Here is a 12,075-nt window from a genome sequence, read left to right as displayed (position 1 = left end):
TTACTGTTCCCTTCTCTGTGCATAAGCCTTTAAATTCAAAATAATCCCACCAATTTGACTGTTTTTGCATTTTAATTTGTTTTGAGACAAGGTGTTGCAATTTTGACAAGGATGGTCTCAAACACCTGTTGCCTGTGCCCTGGATTGCTTGCTGCCCATCCCTACCTGCCCTTGGGAGTTGGAGGTGAGGTTCACAGAGTCAAAGGCAGACACTGGGAGCCTGTGAGAAATGCAGCAGCAAGCTGATGTGAACGCTGCTGCAAGCCCCTTTAATACCCTCCACCCGTGCCTCATTGGTCCCAAGAAAGCACCTCTTCTAAACAGCAGCTCCCGATTGGCTGGCATTGTTTGTGTCAGCAACCCTGTCTCCCAGGCAGTCCTCAATTAGGTCCTCCTGCAGGAGATGCTTTTGCAGCTGTGCAGCCCAGGGATAACCTCACCCACAATGGACTGGGCCCTCTCCCATCAATTACTAATTAAGTAAATGGCTACAGCTAGATCTTAGGGAAGCATTTTCCCAATTGAGGTTTCCTCCTTTCAGATGACTCCAGTACATGTCAACTTGACATAAAACCAGTTAGGACAGATAAACTTAATCCTTCCTCCTTTAAGTTGCTTTTGTCAGGGTAGTCTATCATAACAAGAGAAAATTAATTAGAACAAACTGATAATGCCTAAAGGTGTTTGTAGGCAGGTCCAAGTATAGCATAATTATATATTCTATCCAGCCCATATAAAAGACACACAATCCTGGTATTTATTTACAAGCTGTAAGCCTAGATTGGGCAGGTGTTGAGCTATTCTGACTCACCAAATGTCCTTTGTTACTCGCGGTTTCTCCTGGCCAGGGCCTCATGGTCCACCTCCTCTCATGGTGGACCCTTCCTCTCTTGGTCTCCTTTCTTCTTCCTGGTCTTTTTTTGAGACAACTCACTAGATCCTCAAGCTTGCCTTCCTCTCTCTCTACTGCCCAATAAGAGGCTTTAGCCTTTAATTAACCAATTAACTCAGGGAGGAAGTCTTATACAACAACAAAAGCTGCTGAATGTGAGAATGTGAGGATTTGCTCATCATGTGGCAAGGCAACCAGATCTTGGGGCCCAGTACTTAGCATTTGAATATATAGCAGTAAATACCAGACCAACTCCAACCTCTCTTCCCTGCCTATGGAGTAGGGAATCCATAGGCTAAGACTGTTGTACCTAGCTAGCTACAGGTGTTGCTGAGCCAGAATATAAATCTGATAGACGGAGGCCATTTCTCTCTCCTTTTTTAAAAAGATTTATTTTATTTATATGAGTACATTGTGGCTGTCTTCAGACACACCAGAAGAGGGCATCGAATCCTATTATAGATGGTTGTGAGCCACCATGTGGTTGCTGGGAATTGAACTCAGGACCTTTGGAAGAAAAGTCACTGCTCTTAACTGCTGAGCCGCCTCTCCAGCCCTGAGGCCATATCTCTTTATCTGCTATCCAGAGGCTCTATCTATGTGTAGACCCAGGAATGAGAGATGTTAGGATCTCCTCTGTGTTGCATTTCACCTTGTCTTATTATAAGCTCCAAAATAAAGTCCTGTGCTCATTCTTTCAACCTATGCTCCTTACATGCTATCTTGCTCCATATTAACGCTGCCAGGAACTGAGGTAATATCACTGAAGGCAATCACCATCAAGGCCGATGCTGCTATCACACCTGCATCTCCTAGCCCTAGGGTCATTACAGTGTCAGGGACAGTCATAGGCTGGTTATGCAGCTGGCAGTAATGTAGACTAAAGCTCAAATTTATCCACCAGGCTATGGAGTGACAGGGCAGATCAAGGAACCTCAGCTCTGGGTCCTATTAGGAAGATAACAATGCTGCCTAATTAGAGTGCCATTAGGTTGGGCTGTATGTCAGCCAAAAGGACCTACACAGTGTCAGAGTGCCCCAAGTCTATCCAGTGATGCTGTGATGTAAGCCAGAACTCAGGGTGTCCCACCTGGATGTAGGATTTCCCTGATGCTCTGACAAAGTCCTACCTTATCTTCTATGCTATGCTCTTTTTTGCTAGAATCTTGCTCTCGGCTCTTTGCCTGATATTAGAGGGATTTGGTAGGGAATCCCTTTGGTCACCTGTTATCTACCTTCCAGTGTCTCACTCCTTGGGATGACAGCTTAGAATCATGGGTTAGGGCCATTTTCTGACACCACGGTTCAGCATGGCAGACCTGATGTTGGGTATTAAGTCTAAGGCCATTATTTATGAGGATTGATAATGTCCCTAAAGTCTTGATTATTTTAATGCCTGGTCCCCATTTAGTGGTGCTGTTTGGGGAGGCATAGGAGGTAGACTTGGGGGAAGCCACTATGGGTGGGCTTTGAGATTTTAAAGCCACACTCCATTGTGTTTGTTCTTTGCTTTCTAAATGCAATATAAGATGTGATTTGCCAGCTCCCTTCATCAACTGCCATGCCTGACTGCCTTCAGGATCCTCTGCCAAGACGGTAATGGATGATCATCTCTCTGAAACCGTAAGCTCCAAAGAAACCCTTCCTCCTATAAATTAATTTGCATGTGCTGTGTTACACAGTTATAGGCAAGTAACTAATACAATTTAATACCTCTTCTCCTTCCAAATGAAGAACATTTTTCTCCAGGCAGTTTGATTCTGAGAATAGGTAATGTAGCCAACTCTATTTCCTGCTTAATTCAATGATATCTCTCTCTCTCTCTCTCTCTCTCTCTCTCTCTCTCTCTCTCTCTCTCACACACACACACACACACACACACACACACACACACACACACATCTTGTGGCTATTTTCTTAATGTTGTACCTTGGATGGCTCTGTGGGGATAGAGGCCACTGATCAATCTTTCTCAGCTACCTAGGTCAATATAATTTCATCTACCTTTTATTTGTTCCAAGGATCTAGTTTAGCATATAAGGGAGAGCCAGGCTGCATGTAATTTTCCACAGTTTTTTCTGTGAGTAGAGGTTTTGATAAAAATTATCTGTTGTTGTTAATTCTAATCCTCAATATGAAAACACAGGTCTATAAGTCATTGTTTTAAGGAACGAAGTGTGTCATTGAATATATTGTTTGGTCCTCATTGTTAGTTTTTACCATGAATTTTCAATAAAAGGTACTTTATTGCAAACAATACGCTAGTTCCTCCTCTAGATTTTGGGAATAGAGTTATTAAACATAGATGCAAATTTTCCTTTAGAAAATAATTATAATTTAGAAAAATAATGGCAGACAAATAGGTGCTAGAGGGAAATGTAATTAGAAGTATGTTTAAGACTTTGAGTGCACAGATATGGATAAGGAGAGGTTGATTATATTGCCTTGGTTAAAGGTGGAGAGGAAGACATTAAAATAGACAGAAATAGTTCCAAAAATGCATTCCCAAATCATAATTTTAGATTTTGAGTTTTAATAATTTACTTCTCTCACGAATCTTTTGACCTCAGAATATTGAAACAGCGCATTTCACATATGGAAAACTGTGTATTTTTAATGGAAGCAAGGAGAGGATGATAAGATACTATAGTGGAGGAGGGCTCCTCCTGGAGTTCATTCCAGCTATCAAAGGCCAGCAAAGACATAGTGGGCCAATGACTGCCTCTTTCCACACTCAATCTTCAGACTTCAATAGCACAGTCATTTGAAGAGTTCTAGAGAGTAATGCATATACAATCCAGACTAAGTCACCTTAGAGAAGACTCTACAGTCAAGAGTTTTACAAGATGGCTTTACTCAGAATACTCTTGGAAAGCAGACTCCTGCAAGAAGGGAGTAAGACTGAATGCAGGGAGAAATCAAGGCACAGTGACATCTCAGTGGGCCAGCTGCCAGCCAGCACTGTATGGAGGCTGTGAACTCTGCTTGTGGTTAGAGAAATGGTCCTTTTTACTCATACCCATCAATCCCTGGGTGCTACTCTTTTCCAACAAAGGAAGAACCCAGCAATGAGGCAATCCCCAAAGAGGATAACATCCAAAAATGCTTTTCTGGTGTATTGTCAACGTGTATGAAATGAATACGTTATTTGGGGAAGAATATATAGGAATATATTGCAGCATTCTAATAACAGTCATAGTTTAATGATGATTCAAGTTCAATTGTTCTAGCTACTTCCAAGGGCTTGCTTGCATTTATTAATTTGACTCATTGATTTCTCATCTACTGAACTTGACCTTGGGAGAAAGTTTCTAATGGTATAGTTTTATAGGTTACTAAATGTTACAAAAGTACTAAATGCTAGATCTTCATTTAGAATCATCATGTATGATTCCATAGGCAGCACTGACTCTGCCTTTTGCTGACTCAGGTGTTCATGAACGAATGTGTACAACTTCTGGGTCTTGCCCTCAAAGGAAAAAAATAACCAGCAATCACTCCCCACCTCCCATTCCTTTCTCTTCTTTACTGGATTAAGACTGAGATATTAGGGAATAGAGGGGATCCTTGTGGGCTATCAAGGTAGAAGAGGCAAGTTGAAAATGATAGAACAAGAAAGAAAGGAGGAGGAGGGGAAGGAGGAAGAGGAAGAAGAAGAAGAAGAAGGAGGAGGAGGAGGAGGAGGAGAAGGAGAAGGGGAAGGAGAAGGGGAAAGGGAAGGGGAAGCGGAAGAGGAAGAGGAAGAAGAAGAGAAGAAGAAGAAGAGAAGAAGAAGAAGGAGGAGGAGGAGGAGGAGGAGAAGGAGAAGGAGAGGAAGAAGAAGAGGAAGAAGAAGAGGAAGAAGAAGAGAAGAAGAAGAAGGAGAAGGAGAAGGAGAAGGAGAAGGAGAAGGAGAAGGAGAAGGAGAAGGAGAAGGAGAAGGAGAAGAAGAAGAAGAAGAAGAAGAAGAAGAAGAAGAAGAAGAAGAAGAAGAAGAAGAAGAAGAAGAAGAAGAAGAAGAAGAAGAAGAAGAAGAAGAAGAAGAAGAAGAAGAAGAGAAGAAGAAGAAGAAGAAGAAAAGAAGAAGAGGAGGAAGAAGAAGAGGAAGAGGAAGAAGAGAAGAAGAAGAGAAGAAGAAGAAGATGATGATGGAGGAGGAGGAGAAGGAGAAGGAGGAGGAGAAGGAGAAGGAGAGGAAGAAGAAGAGGAGGAAGAAGAAGAAGAGAAGAAGAAGAGGAGAAGAAGAAGAAGGAGGAGGAGGAGGAGGAGGAGGAGAAGGAGAAGGAGAAGGAGAAGGAGAAGAAGCTAGACATATTCAATCTATCTACCCTTGTTCATGAGGGTGAACTTTTATATCTGCTGAGTTTATTTCAGGTTTCCTATAGTTTAACATTAACAATTTAGAGATAATGACCCATAACCCCTAAATGACAATGGTGTCAAGGTGCTTGGAATGAGATAGGCATCCCTCAGTGTGCAGGCCTCTGTGGATACAACGTATCCAAACACCTAAATAGAATGAAAGGAGAGATAAGACACAGTTACAAAAGCTGGAGTCCACAAAAGGAAGCTGTTCACAGAGGCCTGATTATGGATTTTAAATGCTGTGGGAATAGCTAGGAAACTGCACCGGGAAGCAAGAGTATAAATGATGTGACCCTCGAGAACTATTAGGAAGTCAAGATGTCCCAGAAGAGGGGGATACGGCCGAGGGAGCATGTGATGCAGCTGGGACAGGGACATGGAAAAGAAGGGAGAGTGCATTGTCATTAAGCACTGAGGGGAAAGAGGGAAAGAAACAGAGCCCTGGCCCGAGGACACTGAGAGCCATGACTGGATGGCGATCTCTGTTACTTGCACAATTCACACTGTGTCAACAAATCCACATCCTCACCAAGTCCTTGCACCATTGCATTTATTTTCCAGCCAGCATCAATAACAGAATAGCAACAAGCCTCATTGTGAGCCTCGCCTTTTGAAGAAGACATACTCATACTTATTCATTCTCATCTTTTTAATGATATTTTTCAATCCTTAAAAAATAAAAGTAACCAGAAAGGCAACTCGGGCATTAACTGGCTGTAGACTGTTCACACTGGTCCAGACACGAGCAGGTGGTAGTGTGCCTGTATCTGTAAGAGATGGTGCTGCCATCCGAACAGTCAAGTGCAATGTCCCTGAACTCGTAGTTTTCCTCACGGCAGCAAAAGCAGGAATTCTCCAATTGGAAGGTCTCATAATTGTACCTAAAAGAAAAGGAATTCAGTAAGAAATGATTAAGAATATTTGCAAACGCTACATATGTTGACATCAATGCTTACATTCTAATGGCTTCCCTAAATGGCTTAATAGCTTTTACTTAATGTGCTCTTTTTCTAGATCTTGTATCCCTTCCAACTACAAAAGGTCTAATGTAGATCAGTGACAACCGGCATCTGAGACAAAAATGAGATTAGAAGAGAGTTGTAACTGCATAATGGGAACATTAGGGTGCAAAAATATAAATGAGGGATTTTAAATCAATATCAAGTTATAATTATTCTCATTAAATTAATCTATGTGTAAACTTTTATATTAAAAAGCATATAATGCCATTCTAAAATACAACTTTAAAATGATTTGAGTAACGCCGTTCCTTGAGTAAGCACCCTTTATTGTCACATCAGGATAAGCATCTTTAGAAAATGGCCCAAGGATAACTTATAGCTAAAGTGATCACTTCTGGTCCTTGGATCTTGGGGTTTTATATACTTTTTCATGGTGTTATAATCAGGCAGTTTATTCACAACAAATGGAGTTAATGCATGGGACACGTTCTCCCGGTAACTCACTTGACAGTCCTTTTGCACTCTCCTACACATCTTGCCATCTCCACCCTCTTCCTACAACCGTTGTACTTGATGGTCACGTTCACAGGGGTAGTCCTGCAGTCGTTCTTACCTAAAGCAAAGCGAAAACAGACGGAGAATGGAGATTCAACATTTCTACAGTCATTAGGCGTCCTTGCCAAAGGGAAAAGGTGTATCAGCTACTTCCCTGTGCTATGAAGGGAGCCGTCCGCCTCAGCCCCTACTGTGAAGGGCACCTGGTTAATATTGGGATAGCTATCGGTTGATTGTTGCTATGGGGGTAGGGAAAAGGAGTGATGAGTCGAAGGAAGGGGGCAGGGCAGTCAGAGCAGAGAGAGGAGGATGGAACACTGCTGAGAAGCATTTTCTTATTGTGGATTACATAATCTTGTGTTCTGATACACAGATTCACAACCCAGATTGCTGGTGTTAGGATAGAAAAGAAATCTGCTGTTTTTACACAGGAATAAAAAAAATATTCCTTTGTACATATAACTGGTCATTATTTTTTTTTTTACAATCTACTGACAATAAATAACTGCAACACCCTTTGCAAGCGTATCGGTGGGCAGGTTATATTATGACCTAGATTTCTGTATTTTAACACACTTGGTAAACCCTCTATTAACAACCCACCATTCTGTCTTAAAGAACCATTCTTAACCACTTAGATATTTTCTGTATACAGAAGTCAACTTACATTTATAGCAACATTTATTTGAATCATAGATTCTCTCTTCCTGCAGGAACAAAAGATTGAAATATTTAGTACTGAGTGAAATATGACATTTCCTAATATACTAAAGTAGCAACAGGAAGGGGAGGGAAAGGGATAAGAATGCTGGCATCAGCTCTAGGGCGAGGAAAATGCAGAAGGAGTTGAATTTGTTTTAAGACTGAGACTTGACAATGACAGGAAGAAAGGGTAGAAGGAAATGCAAATGTGAGAGAAAACAAATCATGCTCCACTTTCTTCAAAGAAAAAAATCTGTAACACAATAGCAGATGCCACCTGCTTCCTTTACTCAAGATCTGCACTTAAACTTTGTATGAGATTCAAACCTTCCTAACTCTTAGGGTGAGAACCGAATAAACTATGGAAATAGAGAATTAGAATTCTAAGATAATGATTTAAACTATGCTATAAATTACAGGTTCAAAAAGAAAAGTTGTAACTTAATATTGAACATTAGCTAACTTAAAAATAACATATACTGAATGTGTTGGCACAAGCTATAACCAGATGAGGAGAGGGAACCTCATTTTTAAAAAATGTCCCAACTGGATTGGCCTGTGGGAAAGCTCATGGGCATTTTTCTTCATGAAATATAGGAGGGCCCAACTCACTATAGGCAGAGCTATCTTGGGGCTGGTGGTCCTGGGATGCATAAGAAAGTAGCCTGGGGAAGCCATGGGAAGGAAGCTATTAAGCAGCAACCTTCCATGGCCTCTGTATCAGCTCCAGCCTTCAGATTCCTGCCTTGCGTTCCTCCAGTCCTGACTTCACTAGTGATGGAGTGTGACCTGACTGTGTAAGAGAAATAAGCCCATTCCTCTCCAAATTGCTTCTGACCATGCTATTCACCCCAGTAATAGAAACTAAAACACGGAGTCAGAGAAATGATGGTTGTGACACAAAGATATAACTAGTACAGATACAGGTCATTTTAGAGAATTTGAATCTTTAAAGGAAGTAATTAATCTTCCATGAGCTTTTATTTTAAAAGATGTGATTTTTAATTTTGTTCATAAAATAGTGAAGAGGGATTTGACTCAATAGTTCAAGAGGGCTTGTTGCATAATAAAATAATGAAATAATAATAGTAATAATAATAATTTTATTATTTATTGTTTTCAGAAAGTTTAAATTTTTAATTAAAATATAATTGCATCACCAAATACTTTTCCCATGATCCCAGGTCTCTTTTATACTAATAAGCCCTTATTCTTTAATTATTATTGTTATATATGTAAATATATAAAATATATTTATAAAAATGTAAATATGTACTTGCATATTCAAATTTATACAGAGACACAGATAGAGACAGAGACAGAGACAGAAAATTTTTTGTTCTTGCAGAGGACCCAGATTCATGTCCCAGAATCCACATGGTGGCTCCACAGTTCCCCATTCACATTACATTTCCAGGGGATTCAACACCTTCTTCTGACCTCTGAGGGTATAAAGCATACGCATGGTACATACACACACACACACACACACACATATATATATATGTATGCAGATAAACACTCATACACAAAATTAAAAATACAAAAATAGCTCATTTTTTGTAAAAACCTACTTTTAGAATAGCATTAAGCTAAGTTTCACAGAGCTGGAAAAATAAAAGCATTTTTTTTGGTTTGAAGAATATACTCAACAAAAGTTGACATTTCTAGAATCACATATCTCTTGATACATGGATTTGTATAACTATCCATGACACTAACCACAAACTTATATCTCTTGGCCAACAGCCAACTTTTCCCAAGAAGCATGAGGGAGAGAAGGGTCTGACTTAAGCTTGAGAGATGACCTCACATGTTAAGACCATACTTACTTCTGCACACCATGTTTGCTTTGGGCAGTCCTGAACCACGGCCACCAAGCCCGTGGTGTTGCAGGTGTAGGAGAGACATGGGTTGCTAGGGTCATCAAAGGATGAACCAATCTGCAAGTTAAGTAGTTGGGGTAGAAGAGAAGTTATTTGCCTTGAGATATATTTTAACTTACTAGTCAAAAACTGTTGAAAAAAAGAAAGAACAAAAGAAAGAAAGAAAGAAAAAAGAGGGAGAGAGAGAGTGAGAGAGAGAAAGAAAGAAAGAAAGAAAGAAAGAAAGAAAGAAAGAAAGAAAGAAAGAAAGAAAGGAAGAAAGAAAGAGTGAAATTTCTGATTTTAGTATCTGTGAAGTGAGACTTTCAGTAGTCAAGTAAATAGTTGGGGAAAAGTGGTTTGTGTATCTTCAACTTCAGAGACTAAGTCAAAATTCTCCATTGAGGGCATAGAATGCATCAAGATTCTCAATCTTCAAAATAAAACTCATGATTTTCACTGGTATATGTCTAAGAAAATTCTTCAAGAAAGGATGTTTAACGGTAAGCAAGAAGTTCACCAATTCTTGTACTTAGTAGATGGAGCCCTTGGGATTTCTTATTTGATCCCTGGCAGTTTGGCCATCTGATCTTTCTGCTTGTAATTACACTTGAACTCTGTTCATTGATTTGAATGTTACGCAGTATGTCTTCTCCATCTGGCAGGACCCTGGGGAAATTCTGTTCAGAGATCGACTGCTGGCTGGTTTAATGATCTACAGCACCACCTCTTTTGGAAGGAGCATGCCGAGTCGCTTTTTATGTGAGGTGTTTTATGTAAATTGTGTGGACAAAGAAAAACTTATCCTTGGACTTTAACGAAGTGTTTTTAAAGCCCCCTTTTAAAACATTATACACTGAAAACCGCCTGGTGTGGCTTAGCATTGCATCTATTCCCATGATTACAAAAATAAAATAGAGATGAAAAAGCCTTACCGCATAATCAGTATTGTTAAATAAACATGTTCTTGGTTCTGAAAAACAAATATAATATACTCCTTTATTATTTATGAAGGAGTAATTGTGGATGAGATCATACTTATGAACCAATTATGCTTTTCTTAAAATAGCTCCATTGTCTTTTAACCTATTGATGCTGTTAATATCTCTTGATTCAGGTTTTTTGGATAGTTTGGTCCTTCTTAGAAGGGGGCTTAAATACCCATGGCTCACAGCCAACCAATGGACTGAGCATAGGGTCCCCAATGGAAGAGCTAGAGAAAGGACCCAAGGAGCTGAAGGGGGTTTGCAGCCCCATAGGAGGAACAATAATATGTACCAACCAATACCCCCAGAGCTCCCAGGGACGAAACCACCATCCAAAGAGTACACATGGAAGGATCCATGGCTTCAGCCACATATGTAGCAGAGGATGACCTTTTCAGACATCAATGAGAGGAGAGACCGTTGGTCCTGTGAAGGCTCAATGCCCCAGTGTAAGGGAATGCCAGGTCAGGAAAGTGTTGGTGAGCAGGGGGAGGGGGAATGGGATAGGGGGTTTTCACAGGGGTAATGAGGAAAGGAGATAACATTTGAATGTAAATAAAGCAAATATCTAATAAAAAAAAGTACCAATTCTGTTTTATCTAATGTCACGTGTGGCATTTTAGCTCAAAAATACCCCTTGAATGTCTAAATGGGCAAACAATGTATCAGTTTAGTTCATCTGATGTGCTACAGACACATACCACAGTGGCCAATCTCACAGCAGGAATCATTCGATTTGAAGGTCATTAGCTTCTCTCCAGAACTGCATGTGGGTGGAGAGGGACACTCTTTAGGTTTGCAGTCTACAGCCTGTGCTTCAGTACAGGTACATTGATGGCAGTTTGATGTCCATACGTCTCCAGGCTGCAGACACAAACCATGTTCAGACTTTTTTCACAAAGAACCAGAAAGCAAATTTAGATTCAGATAGAACAGAACTGTATGCTTACAGATTTCTCTTCTCCCAGGGGACCGTGACACACTGTTAACATAAAGTGATAAATTCTAATTAAAGCTTGCAAATTACAACTACTTACTATTTATAGATAACCAGCAGGGGGTCCCTGCTATGATTGACACTGGGATTTCAAAGGCATACTTATGGAGTTATTGGGTCCAAAGTTGGATATATCATACCTATCTGCTTCCAGCAAAATGCTTTGTTTAAGTCTCTCTCTCTCTCTCTCTCTCTCTCTCTCTCTCTGTGTGTGTGTGTGTGTGTGTGTATGTGTGTTTGTGTGTGTGTGTATGTGTATATATACATTATCCAGCTCACTGTCATATAAACTGCTTCCTGTCTCTGCAATCCAATACATTCCAAGATATTATCATTGGCAAATGCACAGATCCAAATTTACTTAATTGGTCATTTGAATTCCCTGTCATAGGTGATATTAACTTTCACATGCAAAAACAATGTTATTTTTTTTCTTTAAATTCAGCATTCAGAAAACTCTGTTCATACTAAAAGCTCTTCTTACTCCTCTTACTTTGTCCCTAGTCTTTTGATGAGACTTTTTCTCCATGATGTCCAGCACTGAGGGGAAGGCTCTCAGACTTGTAAGGCATTTGGTACTATCAACACTCATGAGCAAGGACACTGCTCTATCTCTATGAATACAGATCTTCAAGAAACTCCAATGTAAATGGACAAAACAGACTATGTCTTCTTGCCTCAGGCACAGACTTCTCTTGTATATTAAATTGTTCTCAGGAACCCTGTTCATTAATTGTAGTTTATCATCCAAAGCACCTACAAGTCCTCTTCT

The 12,075-nt window shown here is 40.1% G+C and overlaps 1 protein-coding gene across 1 annotated transcript in view; it reads right to left on the bottom strand.

Moving 5' to 3' along the window:
* Window positions 1-5,942: 5,942 nt before the first annotated feature.
* Window positions 5,943-12,075, bottom strand: part of Muc19 (mucin 19, oligomeric) — a 101,240-nt gene continuing 95,107 nt past the window's right edge. The window contains exons 68-74 of the mRNA XM_052160363.1: window positions 11,257-11,288; window positions 11,008-11,170; window positions 10,256-10,293; window positions 9,288-9,398; window positions 7,421-7,460; window positions 6,703-6,811; window positions 5,943-6,117 (exon numbers count right to left, since the gene is read on the bottom strand). Coding sequence (XP_052016323.1) covers window positions 5,943-6,117; window positions 6,703-6,811; window positions 7,421-7,460; window positions 9,288-9,398; window positions 10,256-10,293; window positions 11,008-11,170; window positions 11,257-11,288 — 668 coding nt within the window. The remainder of the gene's footprint in view (window positions 6,118-6,702; window positions 6,812-7,420; window positions 7,461-9,287; window positions 9,399-10,255; window positions 10,294-11,007; window positions 11,171-11,256; window positions 11,289-12,075) is intronic.

This window comes from Apodemus sylvaticus, chromosome 17 (genome assembly GCF_947179515.1).
Source record: "Apodemus sylvaticus chromosome 17, mApoSyl1.1, whole genome shotgun sequence".
In the NCBI taxonomy this organism is placed as follows: Eukaryota; Metazoa; Chordata; class Mammalia; order Rodentia; family Muridae; genus Apodemus; species Apodemus sylvaticus.
The sequence above is the reverse complement of the archived record's forward strand: the minus strand, read 5'-3'. Positions and strand labels throughout refer to the sequence as shown.